This window comes from Heptranchias perlo, chromosome 11 (assembly GCF_035084215.1).
Source record: "Heptranchias perlo isolate sHepPer1 chromosome 11, sHepPer1.hap1, whole genome shotgun sequence".
Lineage (NCBI taxonomy): Eukaryota > Metazoa > Chordata > Chondrichthyes > Hexanchiformes > Hexanchidae > Heptranchias > Heptranchias perlo.
This window is the reverse complement of record NC_090335.1, coordinates 22,676,375-22,695,323: the sequence shown is the minus strand read 5'-3', so window position 1 is coordinate 22,695,323 and position 18,949 is coordinate 22,676,375. Positions and strand designations below refer to the sequence as shown.

Here is an 18,949-nt window from a genome sequence, read left to right as displayed (position 1 = left end):
AAGAGCTGTATGGCCATTAGTAGAGGCCTTGGAATAAATGGCCTTGCCCTCTTGCCTTGAGATGATGCACAGCCCATCAGAAAATACATGCATTGATACCCTGACAAAAGAAATCTAGATATAATTGGTGGCAACATGTTTTGAAGAAATTGAATAGGATGGCAGTGGACAACCTTGCCTCACTCCTGTTGGGTTAAGTGAGTCTTCTGTCTCCCCTCACACAGATCTTAGCACTTGTGTACACATTTCAGCTAAAGCCCAAGATTTGGCCATGGACTCCCGTAGATTCTAGCTTCTTCGTGAAGCACCAGGTCGAAAGCTTTACCAAGGGTTAATGGCACTCAGTCTTATGAAGTATTGCAATCTCCAATAAAGTTACAACCTGCCCTGTACACTCCGCGCAAGGGTGGAATCCAGCTTGTTCCTTTCTAGTTGCTCCAGAGCACCCAATATATGTGCCGCAAAAACTCAGAGAATCACCTTAAGAGTCACTGATATTAGTGCGATTCTTCAGTAGTTTGCTTGGATTCCCCTTCTTGTGGATAAAAGCGGCAACTGCACCGTGGAAAACCCAGGATATACATCGAATCATCGAATCATTGGAACATAGGAGTAAGACTAGGTCGTTTAGCTCCTCGAGCCTGTTCCGCCATTCAGTGAGATCATAGCTGATCTATATCCTAACTCCATCCACCCGCCTTGGCTGCATATCCCTTAATATCCTTAGCTAGCAAAAATCTATTGATCTCAGATTTAAAATTATTAATTGAGCTAGCATCTACTGCTTTATGTGGGAGAGAGTTCCACACTTCTATCACCCTTTGAGTGAAGAAGTGTTTCTTAACTTCTCTCCTGAAGCACTTGGCTCTGATTTTAAGTTTATGTCCCTTGTCCTAGACTCTCCCACAAGTGGAGAAAGTTTCTCTCTATCTACCCTATCAATTCCTTTCAAAATCCTTAAAACCTCAATCAGTTCACCCCTTAACCTTCTGCATTTCAGATAATACAAGCCTAATTTATGTAATTTCTCCTCATAATCTAACCCTTGGAGCCCTGTTAACATCCTGGTCAATCTGCACTGCACTCCTTCCAAAGCCAATATATCCTTCCTAAGATGCAATGCCCAGAACTGTACAAAGTATTCCAGATGTGGTCTAGCTTTGTATAGCTATAGCAAGACATCCTCCCCTTTATATTCTAGCCCTCTAGTTATAAAGGCTGACATTTCATTAGCCTTTTTGATTATTATTTGTACCTGACATTTTAGTGATCTGTGTACACGGAGCCCTAAATCTCTTTGGACCTCCACTGTTCCTAGCTTTTCACCATCTAAAGAATAATTGGACCTATCTTTTTTTGGTCCAAAATGGATGGCCTGCGTTGAAATCCATTTGCCACAGTTTTGCCCACTCACTTAATCTATCAATATGTCTTTGTAATTTTATGCTCCCATCTACACTACTTACTATGCCGCCAATCTTTGTGTCATCGGCAAACTTGGATATATGGCTCTATATTGTGTCATCTAAGTCATTCATAAATATAGAGAATAGTTGAGGCCCCAGCACAGATCCTTGTGGGACACAGCTAGTCACTTCCTTCCAATTCGAGTACATACCCATTATCCCTACAGTCTGTCTTCTACTGCCTAACCAATCTCCTAATCAGGTCAATAATTTGCATTCAATTCCGTGAGCTTTAATTTTAGCTAACAGTCTCTTATGTGGAACCTTATCAAATGCCTTCTGGAAATCCAAATAAACTACATCCTTATACATTCCCCTGTCTACTACTTTAGTTACTTCCTCAAAAGATTCAATCAGGTTTGTTAGGCATGACCCACCCTTTACAAATCCATGTTGGCTCTCTCTAATCAGCTCAAATTTCTCTAAGTGCTGTCCCTTTTGTTATCATACACAGAAGGGGACCAGTCGGCCCATCGTTCTTTGAAAGAGCTATCCAATTAGACCCATTCCCCTGCTGTTTCCCCATAGCCCTGTAAATTGTTTCCCTTCAAGTATTTATCCAATTCCCTTTTGAAAGTTACTATTGAATCTGCTTCTACCATCCTTTCAGGCAGTGCATTCCAGATCATTACAACTTGCCAGATGACAAAAAGACTCTCTGCATCTCCCCTCTGGTTCTTTTGTCAATTACCTCAATATTTGTTTGATAATGCTTTTGTGAAGTGCCTTGGGACGTTTTACTACGTTAAAGGCGCTATATAAATGCAAGTTGCTGTTGTTGTTATCGTTATATGCGTCAAACAGGATCCTATTCACCAGCCTCACAATGACAGCTGTGGGGTCAGTCTGTGGTTCCTGGCACTGTTAACCCCGTCCCACCCCATCGCCCAGAGCAGCTTTTAACTTACCAACATGGACTGACTGTCTGCACTCACCTTCACCACTCATGGGAGCAATAATTTCAGATGCAAAAGGACAGCTTCCCACCGACACTGAAGTTGTTTAAGTAAACGGCCCCGGTCAGCCGGCGGGGAATATGTGTGCCGATTACTTGACTAATTGGTATTGGAGGTGACATGTTGCACCTGTTCAGTGGGAGGTAAACCCTTACGAGTTCAGCACTATACCTACCAAGTGTCCACATTCCACATGAACGGGCATTGCTTGGCGATCGGGGTCTGCCTACCTGAGTTTGCAAATGAAAATCAGCCTCCTGTCTCATGAACTGGAGGAGGGGCAGTAGAGTGCCACCATGAACTGGTGGGAGGGGCAGTCGAATCGCCATGAACTAGAGGGGGGGGGGGGCAGTCGCGTGCCACCATGATCTGGGGGGAAGCGCAGTCGAGTGCCAGCATGAATTGGCGGGAGGGGCAGTCAAGTGCCAGCATGAATTGGGGGGGGGGCAATCGAGTGCCAGCATGAATTGGGCGGAAGGGCAGTCAAGTGCCAGCATGAATTGGGGGGAGGGGCAGTCAAGTGCCATCCTGAACGGGGGGGAGGGGCAGTCAAATGCCAGCATGAACTGGGGGGAGGGGATGAAGAGTGCCATCATGTCAATGTGACAAAATTATGAACAACTTTAAAACAAATTAACAGTAAGATTTAGCAATGGGCTCTACCAGTATATATTCACAATAGCCTGCAATTTCTCCACAAGAAATGAAGGAAAATCCCTGCAATTTCCCCATAATTGCCTATTATGCAAGAGTCAGAATGTTGAGTGTATCTGAAGCTTAGGTTATGACGATCCTGTGCTCCGCTGCACTTCTAGTGTAACCACATGTCGCAGGCCTATTTTCAGGGCTGGTTTTGAACTGTTGGACAGATATTGGTAGATTTGGGGGTTAGCATGTATACAGTACTGTTTTCTCTGCTATTCAATATGACACAAATGAATAAATCCCTGTTTGTTTCTGTTAACGATTAGGTACCATAAAGGCTTTGAGCTCCAACCAACCTTATACTCGGGCATTAATTTGGCCGTCCTCCTAATTGCTGCTGGTCAACAGTTTGAAAGCTCAATGGAGCTGAGAAAAATCGGTGGGTGCTTCAGTGTTAAAGTGTGAATGCTTGTTTCTATTCTCGTTAAAGCTGCTGAGTCCCATTGTGATTAAACATTTCTCAGTTACAAGGAGCAACTAAGAAGACCCATCACTGTATATCGGATCCCTTGTACCCACTATTTCAAGGGTGATTTCTGGCATTCTCGGGAGGGAAAGGAGCTCAGAAGATTTCCGCATCTCTTTTTGTCACAGTGGTATTAGATGCAAGTGCAGCAGAGACGTTTTTTAACACCAATTAGATCATTGTCTTCGGTCCCCGCCACAAACCCCGATCCCTAACCACCGACTCCATCCCTCTCCCTGGCCAATGTCTGAGGCTGAGCCAGACCGTTCACAACTTTGGCATCCTATTTGACTCTGAGTTGAGCTTCTGAACCCACATCCGCTCCATCACCAAGACCGCCTACTTCCACTTCTGTGACCTCACCCATCTCCACCCCTGCCTCAGCTCATCTGCTGCTGAAACCCTCATCCATGCCTTTGTTATCTCAAGGCATGACTATTCCAATGCTCTCCTGGCTGGCCTCCCATCTTGCACCCTCTGTAAACTTGAGCTCATTCAAAACTCTGCTGCCCGTATCCTAACTCACACCAAGTCCTGTTCATCCATCATCCCTGTACTCACTGGCCTACATTGGCCTCAATTTTGAAATTCTCATTCTTGCGTTCAAATCCCTCCATGGCCTCGCCCCTCCTTATCTCTGTAACCTCCTCCAGCCCTAGAACCCTCCGAGCTCTCTGTGCTCTTCCAATTCTGGCCTCTTGCGCATCCCTGATTTTAATGGCTCCACCACTGATGACTGTGCCTTCAGCTGCCTAGGCCCTAAATTCTGCAATTCCTTCCGTAAACCTCTCCACCTCTCTACTTCTCTTTCCTTTAAGAGGATCCTTAAATCCTACGTCTTTGACCAAGCTTTTGGTCGCCTATCAATCAAATGGTTATCAATCAAATTTTGTTTGATAACACTCCTGTGAAGCGCCTTGGGACGTTTTACTACGTTAAAGCTGCTATATAAAGCCAAGTTATTGCTGTTCTTGTTGTTTGCTAATGCACATTCATTAACACCATTGGAAAGATAGATCAATAACTTTTCAGGGGGCACAATCTCGCTTTAAGTGCCTGCAGGAAGGATCAGTTTTAGTGATGTGCAGCCATTTTTGCTAATCACTTCTGGGTTCCTGAGGTGGAATGTATTGATTTGGATGAAGCATCCCTTGGAAATCATCAGCCAATATTCTTCACATTGACTTGACACCTTAGGGTTAACTTTCCAACTTTGAATTTCTGGTGGGGAGCTTCACCTTCGGATATTCATGTGTTCATTGCTGATGATTTTCCAACCGTTGCATTGACAACAGATGAGATTCCCCACCACAGGATGGAAAATGACCTCTCTTATATCACTTAAAAAATTAAAGCAATACCTGTGTAGTGTTGTGATTGGATATGCAGGGCAAACCTGTTCAACTGAACTGATCTGATTGATTTAATATATTTGAGGGTGAGGCTGGTTCTTTTCCTAGGTCTCACTGTGCTGAATTGTAGCTTTAAACCAGGCACAACGTAATTCCAAGGTGTTGACCCTTCTTATTTCCACCAAATTAGATTGAATTTTATCTTCGAGATCGTCTGTTAAAGCAATGTGCCAATAGCTGCGAATGCACATATGAAACAGAGAGAAGAAACATTTGTTACTGAAGGGGCATTTATGAAGAAAAAGGTGAAAGGAACTCACCAGCATTCACATTAAAAATTAAATGAACAGAACTTAGAATCATAGAATCATACAGCACAGAAGGAGGCTATTCGGCCTGTCATCCCTGTTCTAGCTCTTTGAAAGAGCTTTCCAATTAATCCCACTCCCCTGCTCTTTCCCCATAGCCCTGCAAATTTTTCCTTTTCAAGTATATCTCCAATTCCCTTTTGAAAGTTACTGTTGAATCTGCTTCTACCACCCTTTCAGGCCGTTGCATTCCGGATCATAACTGCTCGCTGGGAAAAAGGATTTCTCCTCATCTTCCCCACCCTCCCCGCCCCCTGGTAGTTTAGATGAATTTGTTAAATGCCCACAGATATGAAGCCGCCCAACACATCCAAGCAATAAGCTTTCCTCACAGAGGACCCTTAAAGGGCAAGTAGGAAACTGCCCCTCGAAGCAACAGATGTACTAGTACTGCCACAGAGGCAGACAGAGCTATGACCTAGACGTAGACAGGAATCTACCCCATCAGAACAATTGTCTTTACAACTGAGTGGCTTATTAGGTCACTTCGGAGGACTTTTAAGATTCAACCAGATGAGTCTGGGACTGCAGTCACAAGTTTTGAGACCAGACCACGTAGAGGTGGCAGGGTCCCTTCCCTAAAGGTAGCTTTTGGGTTCATTTTCCACTGATGTAAGCCTACAAATAACCAGTTTTATTCAATTTAATTTCACAACTTGCTAAGGGAAGGGGATTTGAATTCACAACCACTGGAGTCAAGCAGTAAAACTCATCAGACATTTTAAGGTATATTTGGAATTAATATTGCACTTTTCATAATTTAAAATAATGAGGTTTAAGGAAAAGTTACTGCTTTATTTTCCTGCCCCCGATGTTGCTGACTCATTCTGTGCTACAGTTCCATAGTTTCTGGTAGCTCTATTGAATCTTATCAAAGTAATCATTCTTCATATGTGAGCCTTGACCATGAGGCTCCAAAAATCTGTGCTCTTTTCAATGGTCTCCTGCTGTAGGTTTGTTGGGCATCCGTCAAAATGCCCACCAACTTTTCTGGGACCCAGATATGCCAGGCTCTGCCCATTAGGCAGTTTCCTGGGTGGCCTTTTGGCTGCAGAGCCTCTGCCCACCCCTACAAGGCCATCAACAAAAGGGCGGGAGTCCGGTCGGAGGCAGGGACTTCCGAAGTTGGGAATTCCAGATCCTCAGTTGCAGCCCAGCATAGCATCAGCGCAGGTAAGCCTGGTCTCACCACACGTATTTTGCCAAAACCATGGAAGTGGGGCTACCTGAAGGTCCAGGCCGGGATCGAGGGCAGACCTAGCATATGTCCCCTGAGCCAGCCAGTTTCCACTGGTATTATGGGAGTGCCTGTCACAGAGATTGCAAATCTTCCCACTAACCAATAAGGGCCCATTCCTGGAGGCCCCACCCCATACCCTTCGAACTTCAGCAGGGTCAGTGGTGGGATTCTGCAGTGGGGGGAAGTTCCAGTGTAACAACTGGGATCATGCCTTATGGATTTTCTGGACCCAAGTGTTGACAGACTATTCAATTATAGAGGACATCTCACAGCAGAGTCCAATCCTTTACTGCAGGGGGAACTGAATAGCAAACAGAAGCAGGAACCTCTGGTGATTTTTTCCCCCCTTCCTAGCCCAGGCAGATTGAAGCAAATTGTAGCATTCATATTGATGCCACAGCTGAGATCTGTTATCTCAGGGCAGACCAGGGATCAAACATGGAACATTTCTGATATTTATAGCTCAGTACCAAATGGGCAGTGCATTTACCTACTAAGCCAACTGGAGAGCTGTTTTATTTATTGTGTGAAGCCCTGTAACCATGAACATCTGACACATAGAAATAATTAAGCCATTTGGCAAAGACAGCTTTCCATACCAAGTTTCAGATGACAGCAAGGACTCTCGCTGCCCAACTGTTGCTTACTTCTATCCATTCACCTCTTGGACAGGCGTGCGACTGAACAGTCTGCTGGGCAGAAAAGGAAGTCTGGAAAAAATGAACAACTACTACGATGTGGGCCACTTCTTCGTGGTCAGCATGCTGGCCAAGGACATCAACAAGGCCGTGCAAGCAGCTGAGAAGCTCTTTAAACTCAAACCTCCTTTCTGGTAAGATTGAGGAATCTGTCTTCATGTTACGCCATTTACCTGAACAAACTGCATCTGAATAAGTTGGGTGTTTGAGTTTGGACCTGACCCACTTCCGAACACAATGGGGGTAATTTTATCTTTGGGGGATAGCGTAAAATGGTCGATATTGAATTAGCCGCCTGTTATACACTAAGCCTGGCGGAGTGCATTAGATTGCTTATTATAATATATTAAAATGAGAATGACCAGTGTTGGAATGCTTATTATAATATATTAAAATGACAATGCCCAGTGTTGGAATGCTTATTATAATATATTAAAATGACAATGCCCAGTGTTGGAATGCTTATTATAATATATTAAAACGACAATGACCAGCGTTGGAATGCTTATTATAATATATTAAAATGACAATGCCCAGTGTTGGAATGCTTATTATAATATATTAAAATGACAATGCCCAGTGTTGGAATGCTCATTATAATATATTAAAATGACAACGACCAGCGTTTGAATGCTTATTATAATATATTAAAATGACAATGCCCAGTGTTGGAATGCTCATTATAATATATTAAAATGAAAATGACCAGCGTTGGAATGTTCATTATAATATATTAAAATGAGAATGCCCAGTGTTGGAACGCTGATTATAATATATTAAAATGAGAATGCCCAGTACCTGTGACATCCACTCCCATTGCACTAAAGCAAATTAAAAATTAGTTAAAAGAGGCATACTTGTTGCTAGCATCAGTTAAGACTAGCAGAAGTGCTTTACCTTTGGAGCCTGTGAAAGAAACTTTGAGAAGTCTTTGCTGAAGTTACAAAAGAGCATCTAATTTGTTTTTTTTTTGCCTCGTACCTGGATGGAGCTGGACCTGCCTTTGACAGCTGAAGCCATGGGAGACTACTTGTGGATATTATTGCCGCCATCCGCACTGAGAGGTTCTGAGAATCAGGTGTGGGAAACCCAATGTGCATTCCCTTGTTTGTAATCTTAATGGAGGAGGAGGAGGAGGAGAAATACAGGATGGAGGAAAAAAGATTGAAGCAGCATTTAAGGAGAATGCGTCTAGAAGAATTTATTGGCCATACAGCTAAGATAGAAGCCCATGGAATTGAGGGAAAAGTACGGACTTGGTTAGGAAGTTGGCTGAGCGAAAGGCGACAGAGAGTAGGGATAATGGGAAGATACTCACATTGGCAGGATGTGACTAGTGGAGTCCCGCAGGGATCTGTCTTGGGGCCTCAATTATTCACAATATTTATTAACAACTTAGATGAAGGCATAGAAAGTCTCATATCTAAGTTTGCCGATGACACAAAGATTGGTGGCATTGTAAGCAGTGTAGATGAAAACATAAAATTACAAAGGAATATTGATAGATTAGGTGAATGGGCAAAACTGTGGCAAATGGAATTCAATGTAGACAAATGTGAGGTCATCCACTTTGGATCAAAAAAGGATAGAACAGGGTACTTTCTAAATGGTAAGAAGTTAAAAACAGTGGATGTTCAAAGGGACTTAGGGGTTCAGGTACATAGATCATTGAAGTGTCATGAACAGGTGCAGAAAATAATCAAGAAGGCAAATGGAATGTTGGCCTTTATATCTAGAGGACTAGAGTACAAGGGGGCAGAAGTTATGCTGCAGCTATATAAAACCCTGGTTAGACCGCACCTGGAGTACTGTGAGCAGTTCTGGCACCGCACCTTCGGAAGGACATATTGGCCTTGGAGGGAGTGCAGCGTAGGTTTACTAGAATGATACCCGGACTTCAAGGGTTAAGTTACGAGGAGAGATTACACAAATTGGGGTTGTATTCTCTAGAGTTTCGAAGGTTATGGGGTGATCTGATCGAAGTTTATAAGATATTAAGGGGAACAGATAGGGTGGATAGAGAGAAACTATTTCCGCTGTTTGGGGATTTTAGGAGTAGGGGGCACAGTCTAAAAATTAGAGCCAGACCTTTCGGGAGCGAGATTAGAAAACATTTCTACACAAAAAGGGTTGTAGAAGTTTGGAACTCTCTTCCGCAAACGGCAATTGATACTAGCTCAATTGCTAAATTTAAATCTGAGATAGATAGCTTTTTGGCAACCAAAGGTATTAAGGGATATGGGCCAAAGGCAGGTATATGGAGTTAGATCACAGATCAGCCATGATCTTATCAAATGGCGGAGCAGGCACGAGGGGCTGAATGGCCTACTCCTGTTCCTATGTTCCTATAGAGATCTTATGAAGATCTCAGTGAGGAGCTCTATGTGAGAGATGGGGAGCTGTACTAGCTACTGCACGAAGAGGTGTGGCCATGATCTTCTGTCTGGACAGTTCTTCCTTTAGCTGTGAAAGTAATGACTATGGCATACTCAATTTGTATGCCATAGCCTCATTTCAATCGGTCACAAGGCCCATAGTGCAATATCACCAGGCCTACATTCATCGGGCAACTGACACACTTTTTAGGAGAGCTGGGGAATTCCTCCAATTTGATATGACACCAAGGCAGCGGCATGATAGGGCTATTCAGTTTTATTGCATTGCTGGGTTTCCCAAAGTGCAGGGTGTAGTAGATGGTGCCCATGTAACATTGCAAGTTCCTACTGTTAACTTCGTCAACTTTCTTAATGAGAAGCAGTACCACTCACTGGATGTCCATATTGTGTGTGATCAGATGCAAATAATCCTCCATGTTAATGCCAGGTTTGCTGACAGCTGCCAAAATATATTCATCCCCTGGAATACTGCCATCCCTACGCTCTTCCAGGTCTTGATTATATGATGGTTTCATCAACACTCACTGCTTAAACAAAAAATATCAAAAGAAAAAAGCAGATAAGTAAACAAAAGTAAAGTTTAATAACTATATCTTTGATTTTCAAAATGGCAAGACTCACTAAAAATGCAGTAAGTACCTTAAGTGTAGCAGTGTTTAACAAAAGCATTGACCATTATCACACAACATTGAAAGAACAGTTGGAGTGTAAATGCTGGGCTTTTCTTTTCTGCTTTTTTTTCAGGTATCTGAGATCAGTAGTTCAGAACCTGATGTTACTGCAGCAATTCCAGAAGATCAATACTGATCATTCCCCAAAGCAGGAGTGTCTCAACTTCTGGCTGGACATTATTGTAGAAGCGACCAAGACCACTACCAATGGATTACGGTTCCCAGTATGAGATTTTCTTTTGTTGTTGTCTTTTTACAATTTTCTCCCCTCCTGCCCTGAGGGTGGGGATTCTATCTGAGGAATGGCACTATCTGTCTTGTTAATGAAGGAAATATGTCATCCAATTTATTTTCCATTCATTGATGCCTTTGCATCATTAGGCATCTAGCGTTACTGTGGGTCATGGCAGCATGGGGGCTGGGAGGGTTAAATTATAAAACAGCAACTTTGACTAGTCAAAGCGGCAAATCGAAAATGTTAAGCTTTCTTTACATTTTTTAAGTCTTCAGCCGGCGCTGCTAGTCGCGCCCCGCTGTGATGAGGTGCTGCCCCCTCCTCTCCACGGAGACTGGAAGCCCAGTAAATGGCTCTGTGAATGGTCCTGACACTCACTCTCCACATGGAAGCTACCCTGAGCCCACAAAATGGGCCTGGGTCAGAATCGCAGGCAGGGATTGGGTAGAAGTCGTGCTGTGCTGGTGACCCATTGCCATTGGGGCAGAAAAGGAAAATCTAGGCCAACAAGTCTAATTGTACGCTAGCGTGTTCTTTGGTTTTCTTAGCTCAGAGTCAGATCTTACCTGTGGCTTCCCTCATTGCTACTTTGTACTTGATCATAAAGATGAGCACAAGAGTGACCAAGGGGCCACTAGCTCACAAACATTCTCTCTCCTCCATGGGTGGGCAACCCTTAATTTTGCTCAGCACCTTATCCTGACAGCTGGGTTCAGGAGGAGCACTGGTAGGAATAAAAACTTTACAAACCGCTCCTAAGTGCGGCACTTGAAAGAAGAAGAAAGATCTTGCATTTACATAGCTCCTTTCACGACCCCAGGACGTCCCAAAGCACTTTACAGCCAATGAAGTGGTTTTGAAATGTAGTAACTGTTGTAATGTTGGGAAATACTAAATACAATCTTATGCTAAAAAAAGACCTTTAACTTGATGAATTCTGAAAGAGAGAGTTGAACTCTCCACAAAAACAGCTAACAGCTTCATTTTAATATGCTGAAATATTATAATAGTATGCATATAACGTATAGGGTGGATACAGGGGAACCAGTGGACGTAGTGTATTTAGACTTCCAGAAGGCATTCGACAAGGTGCCACATAAAAGATTATTACTTAAGATAAAAAATCACGGGATTGGGGGTAATATTCTGGCATGGGTGGAGGATTGGTTATCAAACAGGAAGCAGAGAGTTGGGATAAATGGTTCATTTTCGGACTGGCAACCAGTAACCAGTGGTGTTCCACAGGGGTCGGTGCTGGGTCCCCAACTCTTTACAATCTATATTAACGATTTGGAGGAGGGGACCGAGTGCAACATATCAAAATTTGCAGATGATACAAAGATGGGAGGGAAAGTAGAGAGTGAGGAGGACATAAAAAACCTGCAAGGGGATATAGACAGGCTGGGTGAGTGGGCGGAGATTTGGCAGATGCAATATAATATTGGAAAATGTGAGGTTATGCACTTTGGCAGGAAAAATCAGAGAGCAAGTTATTTTCTTAATGGCGAGAGACTGGAAAGTACTGCAGTACAAAGGGATCTGGGGGTCCTAGTGCAAGAAAATCAAAAAGTTGGTATGCAGGTGCAGCAGGTGATCAAGAAAGCCAACGGAATGTTGGCTTTTATTGCTAGGGGGATAGAATATAAAAACAAGGAGGTATTGCTGCAGTTATATAAGGTATTGGTGAGACCGCACCTGGAATACTGCATACAGTTTTGGTCTCCATACTTAAGAAAAGACATACTTGCTCTCGAGGCAGTACAAAGAAGGTTCACTCGGTTAATCCCGGGGATGAGGGGGCGGACATATGAGGAGAGGTTGAGTAGATTGGGACTCTACTCATTGGAGTTCAGAAGAATGAGAGGCGATCTTATTGAAACATATAAGATTGTGAAGGGTCTTGATCGGGTGGATGCAGTAAGGATGTTCCCAAAGATGGGTGAAACTAGAACTAGGGGGCATAATCTTAGAATAAGGGGCTGCTCTTTCAAAACTGAGATGAGGAGAAACTTCTTCACTCAGAGGGTGGTCGGCCTGTGGAATTTGCTGCCCCAGGAAGCTGTGGAAGCTACATCATTAGATAAATTTAAAACAGAAATAGACAGTTTCCTGGAAGTAAAGGGAATTAGGGGTTATGGGGAGCGGGCAGGAAATTGGACATGAAGCTGAGTTCGGATCGGTCAATGCCCTGTGGGTGGCGGAGAGGGCCCAGGGGCTATGTGGCCGGGTCCTGCTCCGACTTCTTGTGTTCTTTAGATTTGTGGTTGGGATCAGATCAGCCATGATCTTATTGAATGGCGGAGCAGGCTCGAGGGGCCGATTGGCCTACTCCTGCTCCAATTTCTTATGTTCTTATGTTCTTATGTTCTTATATCAGCACATGCTCAATTTCCTGTGATTCTCACCAGGAATGCACTGTGCACTCAGTTCAACCATATGAAATGGGTAATGGGCCAAAGACGTTTGGTTGACAGGAAGTCAGCATTTAAAGGGGGGCCACGACGTTTGAGAAGAATGTCAAAAAGTGGTACTTTTCTTCAGCTCTGTACTTTTGTATTTTCAATGTTACTTTTTGTCAGGTTGTTTTCAGAGGCTTTTGCTCAAGAGTTTTGGCTGCAAGATTATTTGTTGCTGCAATTATATTTTTCACATTATTCAGAAGATGAAAGGAGGGATACGAGGTATGTCAAATTTGCATCAGGGGAAGTCTGTCGTTACTCACCCCTATCCATGAGACAAAACAGAATCATTACTCACCTCTACCCATAAGACAATATCAGAATCATTACTCACCCCAACAATGAGACAATATCAGAATCATTACTCACCTCTATCCATGAGACAATATCAGAATCGTTACTCACATCTACCCATGAGGCAATATCAGTATCATTACTTACCTCTACTCATGAGACAATATCAGAATCGTTACTCATCTCTGTCCATGAGGGAATATCAGAATCATTACTCACCCCTACCCATGAGACAATATCAGAATCATTACTCACTTCTACTCATGAGACAATATCAGAATCATTACTCACCTCTACTCATGAGGCAATATCAGAATCGTTACTCACCTCTACCCATGAGACTATATCAGAATTGTTATTCACCTCTACCCATGAGGCAATATCAGAATCGTTACCACTACCCATGAGGCAATATCAGTATCGTTACTCACCTCTACTCATGAGGCAATATCAGAATCGTTACTCACCTCTACCCATGAGGCAATATCAGAATCATTACTCACCCCTACCAATGAGACAATATCAGAATCGTTACTCACCTCGACTCACGAGACAATATCAGAATCATTACTCAAGTCTACTCATGAGGCAATATTAGAATCGTTACTCACCTCTACCCATGAGACAATATCAGAATCGTTACTCACCTCTACCCATGAGACAATATCAGAATCGTTACTCACCTCTACCCATGAGACAATATCAGAATCGTTACTCACCTCTACTCATGAGACAATATCAGAATCGTTACTCACCTCTACTCATGAGACAATATCAGAATCGTTACTCACCTCTACCCATGAGGCAATATCAGTATCATTACTTACCTCTACTCATGAGACAATGTCAGATTTGTTACTCACCTCTGCTCATGAGACAATATCAGAATCATTACTCACCTCTACTCATGAGGCAATATTAGAATCGTTACTCACCTCTACCCATGAGGCAATATCAGAATCGTTACTCACCTCTACTCATGAGACTATATCAGAATTGTTATTCACCTCTACTCATGAGCCAATATCAGAATCGTTACTCACCTCTACTCATGAGGCAATATTAGAATCGTTGCTCACCTCTACCCATGAGACAATATCAGAATCATTACTCACCCCTACCCATGAGACAATATCAGAATCGTTACTCACCTCTACTCATGAGACAATATCAGAATCATTACTCACCTCTACTCATGAGGCAATATTAGAATCGTTACTCACCTCTACCCATGAGGCAATATCAGAATCATTACTCACCCCAACAATGAGACAATATCAGAATCGATACTCACCTCTACTCATGAGACAATATCAGAATCATTACTCACCTCTACTCATGAGGCAATATTAGAATCGTTACTCACCTCTACCCACGCGGCAATATCAGAATCGTTACTCACCTTTACACATGAGACAATATTAGAATCGTTACTCACCTCTACCCATGAGGCAATATCAGTATCATTACTTACCTCTACTCATGAGACAATATCAGAATCGTTACTCACCTCTACCCATGAGACAATATCAGAATCTTTACTCACCTCTGCCCATGAGGGAATATCAGAATCATTACTCACCCCTACCCATGAGACAATATCAGAATCATTACTCACCTCTACTCATGAGACAATATCAGAATCATTACTCACCTCTACTCATGAGACAATATCAGAATCGTTACCACTACCCATGAGGCATATCAGAATCATTACTCACCCCTACCAATGAGACAATATCAGAATCGTTACTCACCTCTACTCATGAGACAATATCAGAATCATTACTCAAGTCTACTCATGAGGCAATATCAGAATCGTTACTCACCCCTACCTATGAGACAATATCAGAATCGTTACTCACCCCTACCCATGAGACAATATCAGAATCCTTACTCACCTCTACCCATGAGGCAATATCAGAATCGTTACTTACCTCTACCCATGAGACAATATCAGAATCGTTACTCACCCCTACCCATGAGACAATATTAGAATCATTACTCAACTCTACTCATGAGGCAATATTAGAATCGTTACTCACCTCTACCCATGAGACAATATCAGAATCATTACTCACCTCTACCCTTGAGACAATATCAGAATCGTTACTCACCTCTACCCATGAGACAATATTAGAATCGTTACTCACCTCTACCCATGAGACAATATCAGAATCATTACTCACCCCTACCCATGAGACAATATCAGAATCGTTACTCACCTCTACCCATGAGACAATATCAGAATCATTACTCACCTCTACTCATGAGGCAATATCAGAATCTTTACTCACCTCTACCCATGCGGCAATATCAGAATCGTTACCTCTACCCTAGAGGCAATATCAGAATCATTACTCACCTCTACCCATGAGGCAATATTAGAATCGTTACTCACCTCCACCCATGAGAAAATATCAGAATCCTTACTCACCTCTACCCATGAGGCAACATCAGAATCGTTACTCACACCTACCCATGAGACAATATCAGAATCCTTACTCACCTCTACCCATGAGGCAATATCAGAATCGTTACTCACCTCTGCCCATGAGACAATATCAGAATAGTTACTTACCGCTACCCATGAGACAATATCAGAATCGTTACTTACCTCTACCCATGAGGCAATATCAGAATCGTTACTCACCCCTACCAATGAGACAATATCAGAATCGTTACTCACCTGTACCCATTGGACAATATCAGAATCGTTACTCACCTCTACCCATGAGACAATATCAGAATCGTTACTCACCTGTACCCATGAGACAATATCAGAATCGTTACTCACCTCTACCCATGAGACAATATTGGAATCGTTACTCACCTCTACCCATTAGGCAATATCAGAATCATTACTCACCCCTACCTATGATGTGGAGATGCCGGTGATGGACTGGGGTGGACAAATGTAAGGAATCTTACAACACCAGGTTATAGTCCAACAAATTTATTTTAAAATCACAAGCTTTCGGAGATTATCTCCTTCGTCAGATGATTGAATGAAAAGGTTCTCAAATCGCATATCTTATACGATGTTGGGACAGCATCACACCAATCAAAAGGTGTCGTTGTTATTCAAACAGGCCAGTCACGGAGAACAGCACGTCCCAGTACACTCGATATACATTGTGTCTTTTACACAGGCAGGCAGAAAGAAACTCAAAATGGCAGAGAGAGAGAGAGAGAGAGAATTTTAAAAAACATATAAATTTTTTCCCCCTTTTTGCTGGTGGGGTTACGTGTAGCGTGACATGAACCCAAGATCCCGGTTGAGGCCGTCCTCATGGGTGCGGAACTTGGCTATCAACTTCTGCTCGACGATTTTGCGTTGTCGTGTGTCTCGAAGGCCGCCTTGGAGAACGCTTACCCGAAGATCGGTGGCTGAATGTCCTTGACTGCTAAAGTGTTCCCCGACTGGGAGGGCACCCTCCTGTTTGGCGATTGTTGCGCGGTGTCCGTTCATCCGTTGTCGCAGCGTCTGCATGGTCTCGCCAATGTACCATGCTCCGGGGCATCCTTTCCTGCAACGTATGAGGTAAACAACGTTGGCCGAGTCACAGGAGTATGAACCATGTACCTGGTGGGTGGTGTCCTCTCGTGTGATGGTGGTATCCGTGTCGATGATCTGGCATGTCTTGCAGAGGTTGCCGTGGCAGGGTTGTGTGGTGTCGTGGACGCTGTTCTCCTGAAAGCTGGGTAATTTGCTGCGAACGATTCCTTACATTTGTCCACCCCAGTCCATCACCGGCATCTCCACATCATGGCTACTATCGACACCACAAACTGCCGGCTCACAGTGTTAAGGATCTCCATGAAGATTGCGCATATCGACACAGACATCAAGTTTTTACAGAGCTGCAAGAAAGCAGACAAGATCCCGAAAGGACTACAGATCAAGAACCCACTCAAGTCCACATACAACTCGGATTACGCTGAGAGACTCTGCCGCCGTACCTCTCGCACACTCTGCAACCATCTCATACACCAACTCTACAGCAGACGCCACAACCTCGAAACCAAGATAGAGTCCATACTCTCAACCTGTACTCAGGACACAGCAGACCAGCTACGATATACCGCCAAACAGACGAGGCAACGGAACTACACTGCCTACATGAAAACCAAGAGCAGGAAGCTTGAGAAACTCGGCATCACCACCAGCAACGACCAAGCCTCCCCCGGTACCACGGTTACAACCACAGGGAAGTCTATCATCAATTTGTCCGACCACACCCTTCAACCAGACAAAATCGAAGTTCTCAGCCGAGGGCTCAATTTCTGCCCCACTACCAAAATGGACCCCACTAGTCTCGCGGCGGACACAGAGGAATTCATCAGGAGAATGAGGCTCCGGGAATTTTACCACAAACCCCAAGATTTCAACAGTGAACCCAATGAGACAATCGACGATCCGGAACAGCAGACAGAGGGATCCGCGGTACAGCAACCGAAGAGGAAAGAGTCAAACTGGACTCCTCCGGAGGGTCGCTACCCTCAGCTTGACATGTATGCCCAAGCTGTCAGGAAATGCGTCAATGCCAGATTCATCAGGCGCACTCAGAAGACAGTCCTGAATGTCACCCGAGCACAACGCAACGCCATCAACGCTCTCAAGACCAACCGAAACATCGTCATCAAACCAGCGGACAAAGGAGGAGCCATAGTCATACAGAACAGAACGGACTATTGCAAAGAAGCATACCGACAACTGGACAACCAGGAACACTACAGACGGTTACCCGCAGATCCGACCAAAGAACACACCCACCAGCTCAACAAACTGATCAAGACCTTCGATCCAGACCTTCAAAGCATCCTACGCACTCTCATCCCACGTACTCCCCGCGTGGGAGACTTCTACTGCCTCCCAAAGATACACAAAGCCAACACACCCGGACGTCCTATCGTATCAGGCAACGGAACCCTGTGTGAGAACCTCTCTGGATACGTCGAGGGCATCCTGAAACCCATTGTACAGGGAACCCCCAGCTTCTGTCGCGACACTACAGACTTCCTACAAAAACTCAGCACCCACGGACCAGTTGAACCAGGAACACTTCTCACCACGATGGACGTCTCGGCACTACACACCAGTATCCCCCACGATGACGGCATCGCTGCAACAGCCTCAGTACTCAACACCAACAACAGCCAATCTCCAGACGCCATCCTACAACTCATCCGCTTCATCCTGGATCACAATGTCTTCACCTTCAATAACCAGTTCTTTACCCAAACACACGGAACAGCCATGGGGACCAAATTCGCACCCCAATACGCCAACATTTTCATGCACAAGTTCGAGCACGACTTCTTCACTGCACAGGACCTCCAACCAACGCTATACACCAGATACATCGACGACATTTTCTTCCTATGGACCCACGGCGAAGAATCACTGAAGAGACTACACGATAACATCAACAAGTTCCATCCCACCATCAAACTCACCATGGACTACTCCTCAGAATCGGTTTCTTTCTTGGACACACAAATCTCCATCAAAGACGGGCACCTCAGCACCTCACTCTACCGCAAGCCCACGGACAACCTCACGATGCTCCACTTTTCCAGCTTCCACCCCAACCACGTCAAAGAGGCCATCCCCTATGGACAGGCCCTACGAATACACAG

At 44.0% G+C, this 18,949-nt stretch overlaps 1 protein-coding gene across 1 annotated transcript in view; it reads left to right on the top strand.

Annotated features, from left to right (window-relative positions):
• Window positions 1-18,949, top strand: part of map3k15 (mitogen-activated protein kinase kinase kinase 15) — a 160,093-nt gene that overhangs the window by 63,081 nt on the left and 78,063 nt on the right. The window contains exons 7-9 of the mRNA XM_067992682.1: window positions 3,394-3,506; window positions 7,226-7,385; window positions 10,392-10,542. Of these exons, the coding sequence (XP_067848783.1) occupies window positions 3,394-3,506; window positions 7,226-7,385; window positions 10,392-10,542 (424 nt within the window). The remainder of the gene's footprint in view (window positions 1-3,393; window positions 3,507-7,225; window positions 7,386-10,391; window positions 10,543-18,949) is intronic.